We start from the raw sequence: 25095 nt of genomic DNA on the forward strand, positions 1-25095 counted from the left end.
TCACTGGGCAAACTCCCCTTGCTTAAAATAGGCAAAATGCTGCCTCAAATGGACAAACATGGATGCAGGGAAGTCAACTGCCAGGCTTTGAAGTGTATGGTAGGCTGGCTCTTCATAATTCCTACTCCACAGAAGTCTTCTGTCAGATATTCTGGGCCGAAAGGCTAAAGATGGATGTTTCAGCATTTTAGAGACAATTCTGGAGGATTGTCCAGGCAACCAACTCCTCTGTCATGTCTATAATTTTGGAAACTGCTTGCTCTGCACTTCCTACATACTCAGATATTTATTCCTTCTCATGTCTCTGATAGGGTTGAAGACTAGATACACTCTCGCAATTAAACTTAAATTGATTAGGATTTTAAAAGATGCTTTATATTGGTAATGCAAGTTACGATTAAAGAAAAAGGATTTAAGTTCAGAACTCTAAAGTCACCAAGATAAGATACTTTATCCAAAGTTGCCAAATACAGATGGACTGAACTTTATAAATTTAACTCTTACCTAATTGTTTTCATAATAGTTTCATATTTGTTCTTATGGTACATCATTTATTATTATAAAAGACAGAACCTTTTTAGGTAGACAAAAAGGGGGAGATGTTGGAGGTTTATCTGTTGCTATGTATTCAAATGCTTAATTCTGAACACCAAGATCTAGTTGTCCCTGACAAGCATATTCTCACGTACACCAAATAAAGTTATGTAAACTTTATTATCTGACTGGTTAAATAAAAATGGCTGACTGATTAAATAAATGGGGAAAATAGAGGTAGACAGAGTTTAGATTATCAAGCTGGAGGTCGCTGGTAGGGACCATGAGGAAAGAAGAGGAGAAAGACAGGACAACAGTTCTCTACTAGATGTGGTGAACCAGAAGAACATGATTGGGTAATATGTTCACTGAGGACACACTGATAAAGCAGAAATAACCCAGGTGAAACTCAAACAGCAAGTATTTGGAGAGCTCATCTGGGAATTAACCAGTCAAGCATATAGAAAAATAGGTTAGGAGTAATTTGCCCAGTAATTGTCCTAAAGCTGTTTAAATAAATCCTTAGGACTTTGCCTTGATTACTGGTGGGTTGGGAGGCACAGGCTGGCTGGATCATATTAAGAACTTTAGAGTTAATTCATAACTTTTAATGCAACACATTAGAATCACCCAGAAATAGTTTTGAAGGCATGAAGGGGTCATGGAAATCAGGTAAGTTATGGCACTAGGAGAGGTCAGGAAAGGTCATTGCAGAAATCGTAGCCTCAGTTGCAATTGATGGCTCAGCACTGAAGGAGTCATGCAAAGAAGTGAAAAGAGCCTATGAGAGACTAATGAAGCCTAGTTGCCACAGAAGAATCAGCATACTGGTAATGCTGGTACCATAGAATGACTACCAAGCACAGTAGTAGCAGTGGAAAAGAGTTAACCAGAGCTTGGAGTATTATGGAGAGCAGAGCTGGATAAGTGACCCAAGCCCTTGGAGAAGCCCAGAAGTTCATGTGTGATCCCAGACACTGGAACAAGAAGCTATAAAGCTGAAGTTGTCTTGGAGACCCAAGATGTTAGAGATGCCAGAGTCATGGAATACTTGCTGAGGAAAGTTGATAACAGGACGGGGAACTAGCCCAAGAGAAAGAACTGTATTGCAATCAACAAAGCTGAATGGAATTGGATAACAGACATGGAGATCAGAGATTAAGAGTTTGCCCAGCTGATTTGTGGTCTGGCTATGTCCTAGTGTTTCCTCACTATGAGGTTTTGGAATGGTAATATATATCCTGTGATGTTGGAGTAGGTGATATGCCTGATTTTTGATTTTATAGTGGGTTACAGGTAAGGGGTTGCATGAATCTCAGAAGAGACTTAAAGACTTTGAACTTTTAAACATTATTGAGACTATTAAATTTGGATTAAATGTATTTTGCATTATGCTATGGTCAGGTATGATACCCCCCCCCAAACATAGACTCATGCATTTGAACAAGCCTATGGAGGCCAGAAAGTGGGATGTGGTGGTTTGGATATGCTTGGCCCATGGGAAATGGCACTATTAGAAGGTGTGTCCTTCTTGGAGGAAATGTGTCACTATGGGCATGACCCTTGAACACTCTATTCTCAAGTTCTACCCAGTGTGAAAGAGAGTTTTCTCCTGGCTGCCTGCACAAGAGAGTATCCTTCTGACTACCTTCAGAACTAGATGTAGAACTCTTGGCTTCTCCAGCACCAAGTCTGCCTAAACAAAGCCATGCTTTCTACCATGATAATGGACTGAACCTCTGAAACTGTAAGCCAGACACAATTAAATGTTTTCATTTATGAGTTGTCATGGTCATGGTGTTTCTTCACAATAATGAAACCCTAACTAAGACAAATAGTATAACTTACTTGGTTATGTAGGAGCCTTAACTCACGCTTATTTTGACAACTGTTATAACTGATGTTTATTTCTGCAGCTCCTGGCAACCCACTGTTCTCATTTTTCTTCATTTCTGTGGATTCAAAGATGGAACATTAAATAATTATATAAAAGATTAGCTGTTTTTCAACAGAGTATGGTGGTCCATGCCTGTATTTTCAACATCCTAGAGACTAAAGAAGATGGAGTGTTGACAATATAAAAACACTATTTCATGAAGAGAAGGGGGGAGGATAGAAAGAAAGAAAATAAAGGAATAAAAAGAGTTTGAAAGGAGGATCAAGGAGGGAGAGAAAAGTGGAGGGACAAAAGATACACAGCTTTTCCACATTAAAAAGCTAACTATTCATTGCAATTTGATTATAATAAAATATTTTTTGTACCACAGACCATTCTTCCAAAGTACGGTTTAGTTCAAATCACTTTTATTATCCTAAAATAAAAAAGAACAATCGTATTGTTATACCTACATTGAACCTCTTGTTATATCTAAAACCAGAATGGTACAGTATAAATATTTTATGAATTCACATATCCTATACAACCTAACTGCATATCAACTAAATAGAAAGCTAGTGATTATTTCTCTTATTTCATTATGTGTATGAAATTATGTTTCAGTTAATTTATATACTTCATGTATAACTAAATCCACACTATTTCCAGCAAAATCCTGTTTGACATTATTTCGTGGAGAATATTCACTTTTTCTTTCATAGCACTGCTGTGGCGCATGGTACCCTCACTCACACCCATCATACACACACAAACACTAGTTTAAAAATTAGTTTAAAAGATTCATAGAAAGTATAAGGACTTTGAGTTGTTATTATTGCTTTTTGAGATTGGGCTTTACTCTATAAACCAGACTTACTTTAAAGTAGAAAATTTAATTCCTGCTTCACCCTCCTAAATTCTAGGATTACAGGTATGTGCCAGAATATCTGGCCTTAAAGGTATTTTATTACTCTTTTAGGAACTGTAAGACACAACATAAATGGCCCTAACCCTAGAGATTACTGTATAGTATAGGAAGCTAATATTCTAATAATCCTTCATAATATGCTTATTATAGCAGAGATAGTTTTTAAGCTCCAATACTATGATATAAATACTATGATAGTGATTTCATCACTAAATATGAAAGATTACATGTTAGACAATTAAAATACAACTGTGCCATCTTAAAGGATCATGAATTGGCATTTTATAAGATTATGTATATAACCTTACTGTTTAATGTTAGATAGTTAAAGGTTGGTTTTTTTTTTAACTTTTAATTATACATATGTATGTCTCTGTGTGGATTTGTGCACACGTAATGCCTGCAGAGACCAGAGAAGGGTGCTGGGTTCCCTGGAGCTAGAGACACAGGCATCTTTGAGCTGCTTAATAAGGGTACTGGGAGCTGAACAAAAGTAGGCTCTCAGCAAGAGCAGTCCATGCTCTTAGCCACTGAGCCATCTTTCTAGCAGTGGTTCTTGTTATTTCCTCATAGAAAGTATAATAATATACTGATGACAACAAAAATAATCACAATGTAATTAATACCTAAAACTTCATAAAATAATATCTTAAAGTATCATAAAATAAAAGATATAGTGCATCGTCTTAGAAAAAGGATGCAATTATAGTATGTTCCCTTAAACAGTACTTTCTAAAAGGAGATGCCAAACCTTGATCACCCCTAAATTTCTAGCATGAAGCAAGGTTCATAGAAGACACTTTAAATGGTTTGGTTTTTCATATTGCATAGATAGCATATTAAATAGTTTATCAAACTATAATCTTTTAAATTTGTATTCCCTCCTACTTGCCACATGTTTTTTATAACATTTCCAATAATCACAGTTACAAATCAGATCACTTCTCTAAAAAAGCGACCCAGCATTATTTTTCATTTAGGAGTAGAAAAGGCAGTAGGATGGAAGTAATAGCAAGTAATAATAATCCCAGGATTCTAGAAGATTCAAAATGTTCTAGAAATGATAATAAACAGTCAGCCAAACTAAGAAAAATTGATGACTTTTGTAAAAAGGAAAGATTGAGAAAGAACTAAAGCTCTGGTAAGTGAAATTTCTGCAATCATTTACACTTTTAAATTATTGCTATCTTTGAGTTAAAAAAGATACATAAATTTCCAGAAGAAAAGGAGTTTAAATGACATAACACCATTAGAGAAATGTAGTATATTAACATAGTGCCACTGCTTTAGCAAAAATAATGTGTAATTCTCAGAAATTTAAAAAATTTGTACACCTCTTAGCTACAAAGTTAAGGTAAAATTCCAAGAAATGTACACAAAGGATTTCAGTAACTTTTCATCTTCATACATTATTTGTGAAGGTGGGATCGTGTGAGATGTGGATTATAATGGTAAAAAAGCTGACATAACAGTTCTACCAACCTTTATAGCACTTGTCACTCAAGGATATATGCAAGTCCCTCCATAAAAGCAAATATAGATACTTGTCTCTACTACAAGATTGCTGGTAGTCTAAATATAGTCTCTCATTAATCTACATATTGGGAGTTTGGGATTGTGATTAAAGATTTATTTCATGAAATAAAAAGAACAATGAAGCAGCAGTCTGCAATGCAGTCACCTTAGAATGAAAAAAAAGGAATTTTAAGGTCCTAATCAGTCAAAGAGCACCACACCACACATCACACACTACAAACCGTATTAAGTTTATGTAAGACTCTACCACTTCAGCAACAAAGAAAAATTCAAACATACCTAAGCTATCATCATTAAGGTCATAAGTGACGCTGGCCTTTCGGAGGATATCTGTTTGTTTATCTTCTGCATCATTTTTTATTGATTTTTGTTTCTCTTGGAATCTTGCAGTTTTCTGTCTGGTCTTATTCTTGTTCTTTTCTTCGGCCCTAAAACAACAATTGTGTTACTGTTTTCTCAAATATTAGTTCTCAAAAAGAAAAGAGGGAGGGGGAGAGAGAGAGAGAAAGAGAGAGAGAGCGAGAGAGAGAGAGAGAAGAAAAGCTCAACTCACAAACAGGATAATCAAAGAGTTTAAGGCCAGACTGGGCTACATAGTGAGGTTAACCTGTTGCATGAGACCCTTCTCAAAACAAACAAATACTTTAAAATAACAAACAAAAATATGTAATCTGACTTAAGAAAACTATATGACAAAGAGTTTCCAGAAATAAAGTACTTACCTAGCAAATGTGAGGCAAGGATTAAACAGCACTATTGGGAAACTATTTTTTTAAGTAAGGTTTACTGAACACACCCATGTTCATTCAAGTTACACTATCTATAGTTGCTTTTCTGTTGAAAAGATGGAGTTAAACAGTCGAGAAAAGAAGCAACATGTCTAGAAAATACCTTCTGGTACTTTCCGGGAAGAAACAATCACTGATTCCTAGGATAAGTTACCTGTACTCAGATCAAGTTTAAAGCTCTATATCTTCTACTAGCTCCTGAAGAACAAGAATTAATAAGTTTTTCTCTCGGTGTCTGCTAAATATCTGGTAGGTACTCAAAAACTACTGAAAATTAATGGAGAAACTACACCATCCAAAGGGTAGGCGATTAATGAATTCTCCTTAGAAATGTATCTCCAATTTTACTTTCTTTTTAAATTTACTCAACATGACAGAAATTCTAATAAATTTTATTTTATTTCTAAAACTACTAAGATCACAAAAATCTTCAAAACTATCACACAAACACAAAAACCCAGCAAGCTAAAAACCACTTTGGTTACATAACCAAAAACATCGGTTACATAAACATATACATTTGAAAAGGTACATTATATTTTGTATCTAAAATTTTAGGGACCCATAACTTTTACCTTGATAAAGCTGATTTTAAAAAATTGAGACAGTTTACCTTAATTGTTCTAGAAAATCATCAATGTATTCCTTCCACTTTTTCGGGAATCCAAACATAAATTTTCTTATGAGATAACAGGGATATCCTATTTAACAATGAGCAAAATAAATACAAAATTATTTTAATTTAAAAAATAAGAAAATTAAATCATCTAAAAGCCTAGATTTTTAAAGAGGTCTCTCTAATTCATTGTCGGTCAAGAAATGTGTACTTATGGTGTGCTATTTGCTAAGTACTGCTGGAGTACTGAGGACCCATCAGTTAGGAAAATAAAAATCCATCATTACACACTGGATCTCTAGTGTATAAGATAAAAAGCAAACCCAAGAAGTAAAATTCTTTGCTACACTGGTATCACAGAAAAAGTAGTTAAACATATTAATGGGAGGAAAAAGAGAGGACAGCAATTTCAAAAGTGGGTAGTTAGGGAAATTCTACAGGTCATGAGAACCTGAGGGATTGAGTCATGTGATAAAATGGAATCGGAATATTAAAAATAGAGACAGCAGGCTTGTTTGTGAAGAGACAAGCAAAGCTGAACTGCAATGAGGAGTCAGTACTAGGAGTATACTGAGAGGAGTGATAAACGCCATGATGCTGTGGGACATTACAAGGTGTAGGGTCAATTTATGGTCCTGGGATTTAGTTAGGAAAGAGGAGAAGCTATGGAAAGATTTAACTAATAATGATACCCATTTACCTGCTTCTTTCATGGAAGCCTGGTCTAGCATTCCTTTTAATATATATGTGTTGCCTGATAATGTCCTAAGTTCATTGTATTTAATCCGCTCTATGATTACATTACTATGCCAATAAACATCAGTCATATCTCTAGAGGAAAAAAGAATATAAGTTTAGTAAGGTCAAAATATTTATACTGTACCAGGAACTGTATATACATATAAAAGCATACAAACTTATAATGAATTACTGACTTTGAGCCAGGTATGTGTAATCTTAACACCTTGTATATAAAAGCAGGAAGACTGCTTGAGGTTTGAGACCAGCTTGTTCTACATACTAAGTTCCATGCCGACTACAGCTTCATAGGGAGAGGCAGTCTTGATTTTGACTTCACTCCCAACAAGGAAGCACTCTTTTTGTACTCTTAGTTACCACAACAATAACATTATTAATCTAATTACAAAGTACCTGAGGACTATCCAGTACAGAATTCAACTGCTTGGTTAATATGATCCTCATAGTCTACGTCAAGAAACTCTACCATGGTCAATCAATCTATATACCTCATATAAGATAGAGCATTAGCAAATGCCAACAAACATTTGCTGCTGGCAATATCTGATGTTTCGGCCTAATAGTTCCTAAGCCTTCAAAAATTTTTGGTAGCCCTTTTCTTCACATTTTTGTTGGCTTTTTGTATAAATGTTATTTTAATTTATTCAGATGGTGTCTGGCTGGATTTTTTCCCCATATTTACTTTGTGTGCGTCTATCATGAAATCATATGAAACAGATTCTGGGAACCAGTTCTCTACTACCAACATATGGGACGGGGATCAAACTAAGGTTGTACAACCTTGCAGCAGGTTCCGCCCTCTGAGCCATCTTGCTGGCTCTTGGGTCTTACTATGTTACCCAAGATAGCCTTGGACTTTTACACCCTCCCACTACCTGAGATTATAGATTACATGTGCACCCAACTTCCTCCCTCCTGCTTCATGTTCAAAAATGTCAAGTAGATCTATCTAAGTTTAAAAGTTTTTGCATCTATTTTTAAATATAAATACACAGGCAAATGTTTTTACCTTCTATTTTGTATAGAGGGTCTAATTAAGGAAAAACAAAGTAGCAAATCACTAACCCAGAAATCTATTCTTCATACATCATTAAATGAAACCAGTAGGTAAGTGCTGAGCATTTTTCATATAACAGGTAAACATACTCATGCTATAAAGAAGTTCTCTCAATTAACTCAAATGGGGTTAAACTGATACTATACCTTAATACTTAGCTTTGATTTTTTTTTTTTTTTTGCTTTATTGTGGTTTGGGGGGGTATGGGGTTTTTTTGTTGTTGTTGTTTGTTTTTTGGGTTGTTTTTGGTTTTGGTGTTATTGAGATATGGTCTTTCTACGTAGCCCAGGTTATCCTGGAACTATGTAGATCAAGCTGACTTCAAACGCACAGAGATTCACCCACCTCTGCCACTAGGGTAGTAGGCCACCACAGCCCACAGCTTCATTTAATATTTAAATCATACTCTAAAAGGCATGGTCCTTTAATATTGCAAATATTAATTCACTTAATTCTTTACCTATAGCAAAGCTGAGCACTAAGCATGAATTGAAAGTCATCTTCAAGTATAGTACCCAAGGCTAGCCTGGGCTACATGATACACTCTCAAAACAAGAAATGCCTTTCCATAATATTAATCATATTATTATTATCATTGTACTAATTTAAGAAGTCGATCTTCATAGGGTAGAAGTAATTTGTTCAAGTAACACTGGTAGTAAGCAGTACCAGTGGGATCCCTGTAAAGGTAATCTATGCTGCACCTTAAGACATGAAAGGGGTATGGCAGTAAGACAGAGTAGACCAGTAGACTTTATACATTCAACCTTGAAGCTGTTATAATTGACACTGTGTCCGCATAAGTTGTTTACTATGGAGAAGCTGGTTCTCAGAAGTAGAACGGAGTACCAGAGTTAAAGTCTATTGTCTGACAATGCTTTCCCTTCTAAGAACCCAAAGTGTCAATTAACAAGTAACTGCCTTAGGGCTTTAAATAATTCTGATCCTCTCATGGATCAGTAATTTACAGCAAGTAACTTGAGCAAGGGACTGACACCCGCCATGTTTTGCTTTTGCCTTCAGCTTATAACCTCATGAGAACATGTTTTGTAGGAAGACACTATTGTCACTCATCACTTACATACAGCCAACTTAACCATTATTAAAAGAACATTTAAATGTTATACTTACACCAACTTTCCTTCTACACATATAGCAGTATTATTATTGATGACTTTAATCATCCATTCCTGTAGCTTGACTACCTAATCAAGCATAAAAAAAGAACATATTTCTTATACTACTTGCACACAGCATTACAATTGGCATTTAGCATTAGAAAACGTGAATTACAAGAAAAGTCCTAAGTAATCCTAGTGATTTCTAAGTAGCCATCTAAATAAGAATCAGCCCATTTGAAGCACCAATTGTTAAAAGTACAGTATTGAAAGAAAGGGAAAAACACAGAAACTTAACTGAGGTTGTAATACAGAAGAATCACATTTTAAATACTCAGACAAAACAGCTTAGCCAAAAGAAGGAGGTGAATCCTAACATATACATCCAACCACCAAATTGTATAGAAAACACGGCAACTTAGAGGGATGAAAATGCTAAATTCTATTATATACCTTGACTCCAAAAACATTAAGAGTATATTTTTGTTAAGCTCAGTTTGAATGACAATTTCTGTTTCTATAAAGGACACAGCTAGCAATAAAGATTCAATTCTATTCCCATGTAACCAGCTGAATAGCTCAGAAAATGACTTTAGTGTAAGTAAAATGCCATTAAAATGTAAAATTCTCTATGAACACTGTAGTAAAAACATTTATAGTTCATAACAATTTAAGATGAAAATTTAAGATGTTTCTAAGTAGAACTAAAGTCAAAATTAATATAATAATGGGTGACCCTTTACTTTAAATAAAAGTACACATTTTTATAGAAAGACAAATTCCCCAGAATCTTTAAACTGAACCAAGATGCTAAAATGGGAGGACCGTCTTCGGTATTGCATTTCTTTTCTTTTCTTTTTTTTTTTTTTTTCTTTTTTTCGGAGGTGGGGACCGAACCCAGGGCCTTGCGCTTCCTAGGCAAGCGCTCTACCACTGAGCTAAATCCCCAACCCCCAGTATTGCATTTCTTAATTATCCTTTTAAAATATAGATATATGGAGATATAGCTCAATGGTATAGCACAAATCCCTGAAAAAATGATTAGAAGAGTAGGATTAATACTACTTCTTCACATTTGGACTTACAGGTAGGTAATAGGAAATATGAGAAAGTGTTCCATGTACCTTAGATTCACCAATTCAGGTTATCTTTACAACTCTAGCAGGCAAGTACCATCTCCACTTTACAGAAAAAATACATTGAAAAATATATCTAAGTAACTTTCCTATAATATATGACTAGCGGCATAAATGGGTTACAAATCAAACTCAGTCTCTAGAATCTTATGCTCTACTGCTTATTTAAAATATACATTTTAAAACATTTGAGCTACAGGCACACTTTTATAGACACTGGGGATTCAACAAGAAATAAAATGGCTGCCTTTATGGTTAAGCATTGCCTGTGTGTGAGACCATACTGGAGGGAAGTAGAAGTAAGAGGGAAGGAGGTGATCCCCAAACAAACAAACACATAGTTACAATGAATAAATAAAGGCATACAAAGGTGGTTTAAGACAGTAAGTTAAGAAAGGTCTTAGAGCAGTGAGCTGAATAAAATAAAGAACAAGCCACCAGATTTATAAGATTTTTCTAATCAAAGAACAAATTTAAAATCCCTAAATTGGTAGCATAAAAAGCACAATAACTTGAAAGGGGTAAGCAAGAAGGAATAAAAAGTAAGTTTAGAGATTCATAAACCAGAGGCTTAATGTTTTCTTCTGTAACCGGAACTTCCTAGAGCAACAGTGGAGAGTTAGCCTATAATGGTTATAACCAAACAATGGAGATCTGCACAGGATGGAAATGGTAATGAAGGATACACAAATAGGATAACCAAAGGCTATCTTAGTGATGTAAGAATATTGATGAGGAGGGATCATGATTAGTAAAGGGGTAATGATAGTAACACAAGATGCTTCTACACTGAGAATCTGGTACACGTACACGTGCTAGCAAATAATGAGGTATGACAGGGTTAAAGAGTAGAGGTAAAAGCAGGAGAGAGGTCACTAAAGAAAAAGGAACCAAGGAGGTTGTTTGTAGATGGCCCATTTCAGTTAGAGCAGGGTAAAAATATTCATAGGACATAGATGACAGGATATTGATAATAGATCTCAAGTTGAAGAGGGAACAATATAATGAAGAACTGAGGATGAATGAGAGACTAGGTCAGAGGTGTGGAATATACAGAATATGGATTTGAGCCCTGGAAGTCTTATAGTTCTTATGGTAACTGGTATAAACAGGCCTGGTACAGACAAAGAAGTTCTAGGAAATCTTAGAATACTTTTATTCAAACTTAATACATTTAAGTCAATATCTAAATTTTTTATTATTATGTCAAACATTGAATATTTGTAAACGATACAATTTGTATCAAATAACTGGGATTATAAAACTGCAACCACTTCATCATTTCTAGAACTAAGATAGATAGAATTACATACTATCTCAATTGGATACCCACTACTACCTACTTAAAACTTAATGGACAATAATTAGAAATTTACATTGTTGTTTTTCTTTGTTCAGTGCTGGAAGATCAAGCCTGTTTCATACATGTTTGTATTTCTTCTTGAACTGACAGTACATTTCCCTCAAAAATGTATCTTAATGTAGCATAGTTAGATGCTTTAAAGTATTTTACTGCTCATCTTATATAACTTTCATCAAGAAAAATCTCAACTCTGTAGCTGTTATAATTCCTTTCTATTTCAAATGTTAATCATTCTTCAAAAGTCAGAATACAAGAAGGGGCAATATCAGTGTTCATCCCTTCCAAGCATAAGTGAAGTTTACAGCCATCAATAGAGCAAAGTAAGCATTAACAATGGAGTCTCCTTCCTTTCAGGCCTGTCTTTTCACTAGGCTTATAGTGACTACTGTCAATAATAAAACAACAAGTAAAGCCTACGGAGAGTCTACACTTCTGAGAAACAGAGAGAAGAGGCAATTAAAACAGGAATAAATACTTGCCGTAAATGTCTCCCTACCTGATATTTTTTTACTTCACCTACAATAGTTTCAAGCTTTGTAAGCTTTCTTTGAGGCTGGCCAGATATTGTTGAACTGAGTCTTGCATTTGCACATATAATTTCAGATGTATTCCTTATGGGATCTTGAAGAACAGTCCTTCTAGATGTCGTTTTTTCATTTTGTTCTGTAATATCTTCTTTTGCTGTATTTTCTGTTGTCATATCATTATTAGAAGTAGTCAACTGGCTATGATTCTTAATAGGAACACAAATAGTACTAATGGTGCTGACATCAGTACTTTCAAACTTATCATAAGTAGAATCAATGCCTTCCAAAACAAATGTGTTCTTTTTGGACACAATGGTTTTAACAGGACTCTCTTTTGAATGAAGAACTTGTCTGCCAAACTGGGCTCTAGTTAATGCCTTCCTTGAAATGCATGAAGCTAAAACATATTTCTGTTCTTGGTTCAGAACTGGAGGATCTGTCAAAAGTAAACAACAACAACACCACCACACACACACACACACACACACACATACACACACCATTATTGAAAGGTTCTATGGAAATAAAAAGGTTTAAACTGCTTATATTAAAAAGAAACCACATTAAGAATAATCCACCCTCACTAAGCCACTACCCAAAGACTATACATGGACTGACCCTGGGCTCCAACTGCATAGGTAGCAATGAATAGCCTAGTAAGAGCAACAGTAGAAGGGGAAGCCCTTAGTCCTGCCAAGGCTGGACCCTCAGTGAACAGGATTCTTGGGGAGAGGGCAGTAATGGGGAGGGGAACACCCATATAGTAGGGGAGGTGGAGGAGCTAGGGGGATGTTGGCCTGGAAACCGGGAAAGGGAATGACATTTTGAAATGTAAATACTGAAATACCCAATTTAATAAAGATGGGAAAATGTAAAAAAAAAAAAAAAAAAAAAAAAAAAACCAAAAAAACAAGAATAGTCCACCGTCAAGTTCAATTTAAGTATCTCTAGTTTTTTGTTTCTTTTTAAGACAATCTTTCTATATACATAGCTTTGGTTTATACTGGCACTCACTATGTAGACCATCAAACCTACCTCTGCCTCCTGACTGATGAGATTAAAGGCATGCATCACCAAACCTACTTTTATAGCTCAAGGTGCAGAATTAGTTCTTATTGCCCACTGAAAACTATCTAGAACATTTAAGAATACTTTGAAGTAACTGGCAAAATGACAACTGCAAACATATAAAAACAACAACACACAAGAATCCACCATAACTTAAATTGTACCTTTCTGCTTTCTTTTCCCGCTGATGTTGAATCTTTCATTTGCTGGTGTGGTGGTTTAAATATGAATGATTCCCCTCCATCTTCCTCCCATAAGCTCATATATTTGAATGCTTAGTCACCAGGGAGTGCCTCTATTTGAAATGATTAGAAGGCCTTGTTGGAGGAAGTATATCCCTGGGGGTGGGCTTTAAGGTTTCAAAAGCCTATGCCAAGTCCAGTCTCTGTCTTATCTCTCTCTTGTCTCTGTCTCTGTCTCAGTCTCTCCCTCTCTCTCTCTCTCTCTCTCTGCCTGTGGATCAGGATGTAGATCTTAGCTACTGCTTCAGAGCCTGCCTGAGTGCCACCATGCACCCCACCATGGTGATAATGGACTAAGCCTCTGAAACTATAAGCAAGCTCCCAATTACACACTTTCTTTTATAAGAGTTGCCATGATCATGGTGTCATTTCACAGCAAAAGAACAGTTACTGAGACACTGGAAATGCTTGATGATTCTAGAGGAGTTTGTAGGTTGGCACTTTTGAAACAGGGAGGTCTTCAGACCAGTGTAGTATGCTTTCATAATAAGTAACAGTGACATAAAAATTTCCCTTTAGCTGGTCTTTTAATCACATGAGATAAGGCAGACAGATCTCTGAGCTGGAGGCCAGCTTGAAGTTCCAGGACAGCTAGGGCTACATGGAGAAACCCTGTCAGAAGGGTGGGGTTGGGGTGGGCTGAGGGGACAAGGTTAACTGGAGAGATGGCTCAGTGGTTGAGGGCACTGACTGCTTTTCCAGAGGACCCAGGTTCAAATCCCAGCACTCACATGGCAGCTTACAACTGTCTTTCAACTCCAAGGTCTGACACCTCATATAGATATGCATATAGCAAAACACCAATGCACATAAAATGGAAATAAATTAATTTTAAAAATATTTCCCTTTTCTATCTCCTCTTGCCTTCACTTTACATTCTATACTTACATTATGCTGAGGGGAAAAAAACAATGATTTCCAAATTATAATTTGCCTTTTCAAGACAAAAATATACTATTACGCATCTGTAAGCAGTCTTGGGCTGTGATCCTCCTAGTACAAGCAGTATCAAAGATTAGAATATAGTCTTCAAAAGCCATGGGAGCTGTCTGCCTTACTCAGATTTTGGATTAACAACACATTCTACCCTACTGTGTACCAGAGAGTGCCAAGGTCCTAAGTGGCTGACCACAGGTCCCCTCACGTGGTTGGTTCTAGGGGCATGAACAAACAATTAAGGAGTTTGAACCTACCCTTTAAAAAAAAAAAATTGAGACCTAATTGCAAATTAAACAAAAATTTATATCCCTTTGACCCTTTTTCATTAGGGCCTCATTATGTAGTCTAGCTTGGTCTCTAGAATATTCCTGAATACTGGGATTACCCAAATATATCACCATGCCCAGCTTTCGACAGAATGGTTATGCCTTTAAAGAAATGAAAGTTTGTAAACTAGATAAAGATTAGCAGTACTATTTGTATTTTATTCTGATTTATATTCTAAATCTTTACATTTAATGCATTTTAAATACAGAAGTGAGCTTTTTTTGATAAAGAGAATTAACACTGAAAATTTGTACCAGAGGAGTAAAAGATCATTTTTATGTGTGCACATTAGAGAGAGTCATCAGAATCTCAAAGACAGGAACTTTATCTGCTCGTAAATCCTATTACTGATTCCCACACTCCCATGTACACACAGTGTAATATTTATATATATTCTACATGATAATATATATCAAGTAATACATTGTGTTCATACACATACAACATGCATTTATCAAGTAATGCAGCATGATATATATTCCTGTAATCCCAGAATTCAGGGGACTTTAAAATTTGAGGCCAATCTACATGCTGGAATTTGATACCATGTCTGCAGTTTTCTCTCTTCTTCCTACCATAAAAATTATTTTCACTGGAATATAAGAAGACATTTTGGTACTCTGTTCATTATTATAACCAAGATCTTAAAACTGACAAATTAAACAGTTAAAATGACATTTTAAACCCTTACATAATCAAACTAACCTTCCAATGAAGGGTTATTGGATTGGAATGATTTTTCTTTTTCCTCACAGATATAGGTATGTTGCAACCGAGTTTCCTTGTCTCTGTTAAGAGGAAAGACTTTATGTTCACATTTTGGTGATCCCAACATGGAACTGATCCTTGACAATTCTTCTTTGTCACGCTGTACTTTTTCTTTCATTCTTTGAAAGATTTTTTGTGGTGATTCATAAATCGTTTCATTTTTTAATCTATCCATGTTGGGGTTTATAACACTGACATCAAGAGAGCTGTTTAAAGGGGTAGTCCCTGATAGCATGGTGGATTGAAATATATTTTTATTGTTAGAAGTTGTTGTTTCTAATAACTGATTATTTTGATGGACCTTCAATTTTAGAGAGGACTTCTGATATTTCACCAAGTCTTTCACAGGAGTAAGTGTGCCTGAAGGGATGCTGTCAATAAAGACTGCATCTAGAGGTATATTTCTTCTTTGCAATGTCCCAGAAGACAAATGAATTCCTGAATGTTTCAATGGTGTTAAAATCATCTTGATAGGACAGTGGTGACAAAATTCTTCTTATAGAAAGTTCGTTCAATCAACACAAAATTCCAGACAGAACTTCAGAAGGAGTCCAGAGAACCTGTAATGAAATCAACTTTTATCAGTTTGGTCCCTTTAAAAAATTTACCAATTTTCCACACAACATTATACCATTAAGAGGCTTAACAGGTCCTTATCAACACAAGAATATATAGCTCACAAACCATATTAATATCTAATGTTTTTATTAAATTATAATTTTTATCATTTTTCATGAGAAGAACAACTTGGCATTCAAAACTGCCTATTTAAAAAAAAGGCCCATCCAACAAATAACATAGTTAATATCCTTAAGTTCTGGAGCCTTGGCCTGACTGGTGGTCTCAGGACACACAAAGGCAAAATTCCTCTAGGACCGGACACTTCCGGCTTCTTTTTTTTTTTTTTTTTTCTCTGAGAGTAGCTTACCTCTTAATCCTTTTTTTTTTTTTTTTTAATTAACTTGAGTATTTCTTATTTACATTTCGAGTGTTATTCCCTTTCCCGGTTTCCCGGCCAACATCCCCCTAACCCCTCCCCCTCCCCTTCTTTATGGTTGTTCCCCTCCCCACCCTCCCCCCATTGCCGCCCTCCCCCCAAAAATCACGTTCACTGGGGGTTCAGTCTTAGCAGGACCCAGGGCTTCCCCTTACACTGGTGATCTTACTAGGATATTCATTGCTACCTATGAGGTCAGAGTCCAGGGTCAGTCCATGTATAGTCTTTAGGTAGTGGCTTAGTCCCTGGAAGCTCTGGTTGCTTGGCATTGTTGTACATATGGGGTCTCGAGCCCCTTCAAGCTTTCCAGTTCTTTCTCTGATTCCTTCAACGGGGCTCCTGTTCTCAGTTCAGTGGTTTGCTGCTGGCATTCGCCTATGTATTTGCTGTATTCTGGCTGTGTCTCTCAGGAGAGATCTACATCCGGTTCCTGTTGGCCTGCACTTCTTTACTTCATCCATCTTGTCTAATTGGGTGGCTGTATATGTATGGGCCACATGTGGGGCAGGCTCTGAATGGGTGTCCCTTCAGTCTCTGTTTTAATCTTTGCCTCTCTCTTCCCTGCCAAGGGTATTCTTGTTCCCCTTTTAAAGAAGGAGTGAAGCATTCACATTTTGATCATCCGTCTTGAGTTTCATGTGTTCTAGGCATCTAGGGTAATTCAAGCATTTGGGCTAATAGCCACTTATCAATGAGTGCATACCATGTATGTCTTTCTGTGATTGGGTTAGCTCACTCAGGATGATAGTTTCCAGTTCCAACCATTTGCCTACGAATTTCATAAAGTCATTGTTTTTGATAGCTGAGTAATATTCCATTGTGTAGATGTACCACATTTTCTGTATCCATTCCTCTTTACAGCTTCTGGCTATTATAAATAAGGCTGCTATGAACATAGTGGAGCACGTGTCTTTTTTATATGTTGGGGCATCTTTTGGGTATATGCCTAAGAGAGGTATAGCTGGGTCCTCAGGCAGTTCAATGTCCAATTTTCTGAGGAACCTCCAGACTGATTTCCAGAATGGTTGTACCAGTCTGCAATCCCACCAACAATGGGGGAGTGTTCCTCTTTCTCCACATCCTCGCCAGCATTTGCTGTCACCTGAGTTTTTGATCTTAGCCATTCTCACTTCCGGTTTCTAGCTGGATTCCAAACTTCGTGGAGCCCAGCCCGCAGCTCACTGCTCCCGAACCCCGTGGGAGAGAGAGCTCACCGCCCGGACAGGTGGGCACTCCTGAGACTGCAGAGCGGGAGAGACCACCAATACTGCCCACCCCTGCCCACATCCCTGCTCCAAGAGGAAACTGTATACGGCCTCTGGGAAACGGTAGATAGGTGCACTGGAGCTGCAGACCCCTTGTGCCCGAGACACCTCCGGAACCTAAAGGGACTGGATTAACAGCTCTCTGCACCCAAATCCCGTGGGGGGAGAGCTAAACCTTCAGAGAGGCAGACACGCCTGGGAAGCCAGAAGAGACTACACTCGGTCTACATTTCTGACTCACAGGAACACACAGGAACTCCTCAGGCCCACAGGAACAGCTGAAGACCTCTAGACAGGAAAAACCACACACCCGAAAGCAGAACACTCTGTTCCCATAACTGGCTGAAAGAAAACAGGAAAACAGGTCTACAGCACTCCTGACACACAGGCTTATAGGATGGTCTAGCCACTATCAGAAATAGCAGAACAAAGTAACACCAGAGATAATCTGATGGCGAGGGGCAAGTGCAGGAACCCAAGCAACAGAAACCAAGACTACATGGCATCATCGGAGCCCAATTCTCCCACCAAAGCAAACACTGAATATCCAAACACACCAGAAAAGCAAGATCTAGATTTAAAATCATATTTGATCATGATGCAGGAGGACTTCAAGAAAGACGTGAAGAACTCCCTTAGAGAAACGCAGGAAAACATAAATAAACAAGTAGAAGCCTTCAGAGAGGAATCACAAAAATCCCTGAAAGAATTCAAGGAAAACACAATCAAACAATTGAAGGAATTAAAAATGGAAATAGAAGAATCAAGAAAGAACACATGGAAACAACCCTGGATATAGAAAACCAAAGGAAGAGACAAGGAGCTGTAGATACAAGCATCACCAACAGAATACAAGAGATAGAAGAGAGAATCTCAGGAGCAGAAGATTCCATAGAAATCATCGACACAACAGTCAAAGATAATGTAAAACGGAAAAAGCTACTGGTTCAAAACATACAGGAAATCCAGGACTCAATGAGAAGATCAAACCTAAGGATATTAGGTATAGAAGAGAGTGAAGACCCCTAGCTCAAAAGATCAGTAAATATCTTCAACAAAATCATAGAAGAAAACTTCCCTAACCTAAAGAAAGAGATGCCCAAGGGTTGGGGATTTAGCTCAGTGGTAGATCGCTTGCCTAGGAAGCGCAAGGCCCTGGGTTCGGTCCCCAGCTCGGAAAAAAAAGAACAACAACAACAACAAAAAAAAAAAAGAAAAAAGAAAAAGAAAAGAAAGAGATGCCCATAGGCATACAAGAAGCCTACAGAACTCCAAATAGATTGGACCAGAAAAGAAACTCCTCCTGTCACATAATAGTCAAAACACCAAATGCACAAAATAAAGAAAGAATATTAAAAGCAGTAAGGGAAAAAGGTCAAGTAACATATAAAGGCAGACCTATCAGAATCACACCAGACTTCTCACCACAGACTATGAAAGCCAGAAGATCCTGGACAGATGTCATACAGACCCTAAGAGAACACAAATGCCAGCCCAGGTTACTGTATCCTGCAAAACTCTCACTTAACATAGATGGAGAAACCAAGATATTCCATGACAAAACCAAATTTACACAATATCTTTCCACAAATCCAGCGCTACAAAGGATAATAAATGGTAAAGCCCAACATAAGGAGGCAAGCTACACCCTAGAAAAAGCAAGAAACTAAACATCTTGGCAACAAAACAAGAAGAAAAGCACACAAACATAGACTCACATCCAAATATGAATGTAACAGGAAGCAATAAACACTATTCCTTAATGTCTCTCAACATCAATGGTCTCAACTCTCCAATAAAAAGACATAGATTAAGAAACTGGATACACAATGAGGACCCTGAATTCTGCTGGCTACAGAAAACACACCTCAGAGACAAAAACAGACACTACCTCAGAGTAAAAGACTGGAAAACAACTTTCGAAGCAAATGGTCGGAAGAAGCAAGCTAGAGTAGCCATTCTAATATCGAATAAAATCAATTTTCAACCAAAAGTCATAAAAAAGATAAGGAAGGACACTTCATATTCATCAAAGGAAAAATCCACCAAGATGAACTCTCAATCCTAAATATCTATGCTCCAAATACAAGGGCACCTATATACGTAAAAGAAACCTTACTAAAGAAAAAAGCGCACATTGCTCCTCACACAATAATAGTAGGAGATTTCAACACCCCACTTTCATCAATGGACAGGTCATGGAAACAGAAATTAAACAGAGATGTAGACAGACTAAGAGAAGTCATGAGCCAAATGGACTTAACAGATATTTGTAGAACATTCTATCCTAAAGCAAAAGGATATACCTTCTTCTCAGCTCCTCATGGTACTTTCTCCAAAATTGACCATATAATTGGTCAAAAACGGGCCTCAACGGGTACAGAAAGATAGAAATAATCCCATGCGTGCTTTCGGACCACCACGGCCTAAAACTGGTCTTCAATAACAATAAGGGAAGAATGCCCACATATACGTGGAACTTGAACAATGCTCTACTCAATGATAACCTGGTCAAGGAAGAAATAAAGAAAGAAATTAAAGACTCTTTAGAATTTAATGAAAATGAAGGGACAACATACCCAAACTTATGGGACACAATGAAAGCTGTGCTATGAGGAAAACTCATAGCTCTGAGTGCCTGCAGAAGGAAACAGGAGAGAGCATATGTCACCAGCTTGACAGCACACCTAAAAGCTCTAGAACAAAAACAAGCAAATACACCCAGGAGGAGCAGAAGGCAGGAAATAATCAAACTCAGAGCTCAAATCAACCAAGTAGAAACAAAAAGGACCACAGAAAGAATCAACAGAACCAAAAGTTGGTTCTTTGAGAAAATCAACAAGATAGATAAACCCTTAGCCAGACTAACGAGAGGACACAGAGAGTGTGTCCAAGTTAACAAAATCAGAAATGAAAAGGGAGACATAACTAGAGAAACAGAGGAAATTCAAAAAATCATCAGATCCTACTACAGAAACCTATATTCAACAAAACTGGAAAATCTGGAGGAAATGGATAATTTCCTAGACAGATACCAGGTACCGAAGCTAAATCAGGAACAGATAAACCAGTTAAACAACCCCATAACTCCTAAGGAAATAGAAGCAGTCATTAAAAGTCTCCCAACCAAAAAGAGCCCAGGTCCAGACCGGTTCAGTGCAGAATTCTATCAGACCTTCATAGAAGACCTCGTACCAATACTATCCAAACTATTCCACAAAATTGAAACAGATGGAACACTACCGAATTCCTTCTATGAAGCCACAATTACTCTTATACCTAAACCACACAAAGACCCAACAAAGAAAGAGAACTTCAGACCAATTTCCCTTATGAATATCGATGCAAAAATACTCAATAAAATTCTGGCAAACCGAATCCAAGAACACATCAAAACAATCATCCACCATGATCAAGTAGGCTTCATCCCAGGCATGCAGGGATGGTTTAATATACGGAAAACCATCAACGTGATCCATTAAATAAACAAACTGAAAGAACAAAACCACATGATCATTTCATTAGATGCTGAGAAAGCATTTGACAAAATTCAACACCCCTTCATGATAAAAGTCCTGGAAAGAATAGGAATTCAATTCTATACCTAAACATAGTAAAAGCCATATACAGCAAACCAGTCGCTAACATTAAACAAAATGGAGAAAAACTTGAAGCAATCCCACTAAAATCAGGGACTAGACAAGGCTGCCCACTCTCTCCCTACTTATTCAATATAGTTCTTCAAGTTCTAGCCAGAGCAATCAGACAACAAAAGGAGATCAAGGGGATACAGATTGGAAAAGAAGAAGTCAAAATATCACTATTTGCAGATGATATGATAGTATATTTAAGTGATCCCAAAAGTTCCACCAGAGAACTACTAAAGCTGATAAACAACTTCAGCCAAGTGGCTGGGTATAAAATTAACTCAAATAAATCAGTAGCCTTCCTCTACACAAAAGAGAAACAAGCCAAGAAAGAAATTAGGGAAATGACACCCTTCATAATAGTCCCAAATAATATAAAGTACCTCGGAGTGACTTTAACCAAGCAAGTAAAAGATCTCTACAATAAGAACTTCAAGCCTCTGAAGGAAGAAATTGAAGAAGACCTCAGAAGATGGAAAGATCTCCCATGCTCATGGATTGGCAGGATTAATATAGTAAAAATGGCCATTTTACCAAAAGCGATCCACAGATTCAATGCAATCCCCATCAAAATACCAATCCATTTCTTCAAAGAGTTAGAAAGAACAATTTACAAATTCATCTGGAATAACAAAAAACCCAGCTAAAACTATCCTCAACAATAAAAGGACTTCAGGGGGAATCACTATCCCTGAACTCAAGCAGTATTACAGAGCAATAGTGATAAAAACTGCATGGTATTGGAACAGAGATAGACAGACAGACCAGTGGAATAGAATTGAAGACCCAAAAATGTACCCACATACCTATGGTCACTTGATTTTTGCCAAAGGAGCCAAAACCATCTAATGGAAAAAAGATAGCATTTTCAGCAAATGGTGCTGGTTCAACTGGAGGTCAACATGTAGAAGAATGCAAATCGATCCATGCTTATCACCCTGTACAAAGCTTAAGTCCAAGTGGATCAAGGACCTCCACATCAAACCAGAGACACTCAAACTAATAGAAGAAAAAGTGGGGAAGCAACTCGAACACATGGGCACTGGAGAAAATTTCCTGAACAAAACACCAATGGCTTATGCTCTAAGATCAAGAATCGACAAATGGGATCTCATAAAACTGCAAAGCTTCTGTAAAGCAAAGGACACTGTGGTTAGGACAAAACGGCAACCAACAGATTGGGAAAAGATCTTTACCAATCCTACAACAGATAGAGGGCTTATATCCAAGTTAGACCGCAGGGAGTCAAATAACCCTATTAAAAAATGGAGTTCAGAGCTAAACAAAGAATTCACAGCTGAGGAATGTTGAATGGCTGAGAAACACCCAAAGAAATGTTCAACATCTTTAGTCATCAGGGAAATGCAAATCAAAACAACCCTGAGATTTCACCTCACAACAGTGAGAAGGGCTAAGATCAAAAACTCAAGTGACAGAAATGCTGGCGAGGAGGTGGAGAAAGAGGAACACTCCTCCATTGTTGGTGGGATTGCAGACTGGTACAACCATTCTGGAAATCAGTCTGGAGGTTCCTCAGAAAATTGGACATTGAACTGCCTGAGCACCCAGCTATACCTCTCTTAGGCCCCAACATATAAAAAAGACACGTGCTCCACTATGTTCATAGCAGCCTTATTTATAATAGCCAGAAGCTGGAAAGAACCCAGATGCCCTTCAACAGAGGAATGGATACAGAAAATGTGCTACATCTACACAATGGAATATTACTCGGCTATCAAAATCAATGACTTTATGAAATTCGTAGGTAAATGGATGGATCTGGAAAATATCATCCTGAGTGAGGTAACCCAATCACAGAAGAACACACATGGTATGCAGTCATTGATAAGTGGCTATTAGCTCAAATGCTTGAATTACCCTAGATGCACAGGACACATGAAACTCAAGACGGATGATCAAAATGTGAATGCTTCACTCCTTCTTTAGAAGGGGAACAAGAATACCCTTGGCAGGGAATAGGGAGGCAAAGATTAAAACAGAGGCAGAAGGAACACCCATTCAGGACCTGTCCCACATGTGGCCCATACATATACAGCCACCCAATTAGACAAGATGGATGAAGCAAAGAAGTGCAGGCCAACAGGAACCGGATGTAGATCTCTCCTGAGAGACACAGCAAGAATACAGCAAATACATAGGCGAATGCCAGCAGCAAACCACTGAACTGAGAATGAGACCCCCGTTGAAGGAATCAGAGAAAGGACTGAAAGAGGTTGAAGGGCTTGGAGACCCCATATGAACAACAATGCCAACCAACCAGAGCTTCCAGGGACTAAGCCACTACCCAAAGACTATACATGGACTGACCCTGGGCTCCAACCTCATAGGTAGCAATGAATGGCCCAGTAAGAGCACCAGTGGAAGGGGAAGCCCTTGGTCCTGCCAAGACTGAACTCTGAGTGAACGTAATTGTTGGGGGGAGGGCGGTAATGGGGGGAGGATGGGGAGGGGAACACCCATATAGAGGGGGAGGGGAAAGGGTTAGGGGGATGTTGGCCTGGAAACTCGGGAAAGGAATAACACTCAAATGTAAATAAGAAATACTCAAGTTAATTAAAAAAAAAAAAAAAAGAGTTTCACAATGCTCAGCAGGTAAAAGCACTTGCTGTCAATCTTTGAGGACCCAAGTTCAAGCTCTGGGACCACATGATAGAAAGTGAACTCCCTCACATTGTCCTCTGACTTCTACAAGTATTATGGTACATAAGCACACAGATGCTCATAAATAAATAAAGGTAATTTAAAACTATAAAAGGAGTAAAAAAAAATCCTTAAGTTCTGAATTATAAATATCTGTTTTTGAGATTTACTTGACAGCTACAGGAATGTGTTCCCCTCAGTTTTTCTCCATATCTTTTCCAACAGTATATCTTTTCAGGCTTTCTAATGATCTTGACCTATCTGTCCATAATCTATCTCTATGTGTCGTTATACCTTTCTCTCTCTCTTCCTCTCTCTCTCTCTCTCTCCTAATATGTATCTATTATTTATCTATCATCCATCATCTATCTTTTTAAAACTGTGCTAATGTCTCCCTCTTAATCAAAAATCATGTGAATTAGTAACTTGACTAATTTGCATTCTGCAATTACCTTTCAATTTGTTCTCAGTATTTTCATGTCTGCATTTAAAAATTCTGTCATCATTATCCATCTGTCTTTCTCTCTAATTGCTTCCCACTATTCCACAGCCAACCAGGATATAGTTTCCTGTCCATTTTTGGTTGTGACACTGGGCCTTGAGCACGCTATAAAACTATTTTACTGCTGCTGTGAAACTTATTCAAATTTAATTCTTTAAAGTTCCAATCTAGTGTTTGCATGAGGAGAATGACATCTGCATTAGGCTATATTAGCCTACATATTAGGCTACAAAATATTAAAAGTTTAGCAAGCGTTCTTCCTTTTATGTACTTAAAAAGTTTAAGTCAGAAGCAATAATGAGGTTCCTTCCGGTCTGAAGCACTAACCTGAGCAGACCTTGTGTGCTGGCTCCATATCCAGTCCCACAACACCCAGAGGAAGCCCAACTCCTAGGCTCTCTAACACACTCAGGATCACAAGAGAGGCCACATCTGCCCCAA

At 37.4% G+C, this 25095-nt stretch overlaps 1 protein-coding gene across 1 annotated transcript in view; it reads right to left on the reverse strand.

Moving 5' to 3' along the window:
• Mis18bp1 (MIS18 binding protein 1) overlaps positions 1-25095 on the reverse strand; it is a 54034-nt gene that overhangs the window by 19965 nt on the left and 8974 nt on the right. The window contains exons 2-8 of the mRNA XM_032909114.1: positions 15520-16142; positions 12208-12674; positions 9226-9299; positions 6979-7109; positions 6276-6363; positions 5154-5302; positions 2383-2486 (exon numbers count right to left, since the gene is read on the reverse strand). Of these exons, the coding sequence (XP_032765005.1) occupies positions 2383-2486; positions 5154-5302; positions 6276-6363; positions 6979-7109; positions 9226-9299; positions 12208-12674; positions 15520-16048 (1542 nt within the window). The 5' untranslated portion in view covers positions 16049-16142. The remainder of the gene's footprint in view (positions 1-2382; positions 2487-5153; positions 5303-6275; positions 6364-6978; positions 7110-9225; positions 9300-12207; positions 12675-15519; positions 16143-25095) is intronic.

The sequence above is a fragment of the Rattus rattus genome, chromosome 7 (assembly GCF_011064425.1).
Source record: "Rattus rattus isolate New Zealand chromosome 7, Rrattus_CSIRO_v1, whole genome shotgun sequence".
Lineage (NCBI taxonomy): Eukaryota > Metazoa > Chordata > Mammalia > Rodentia > Muridae > Rattus > Rattus rattus.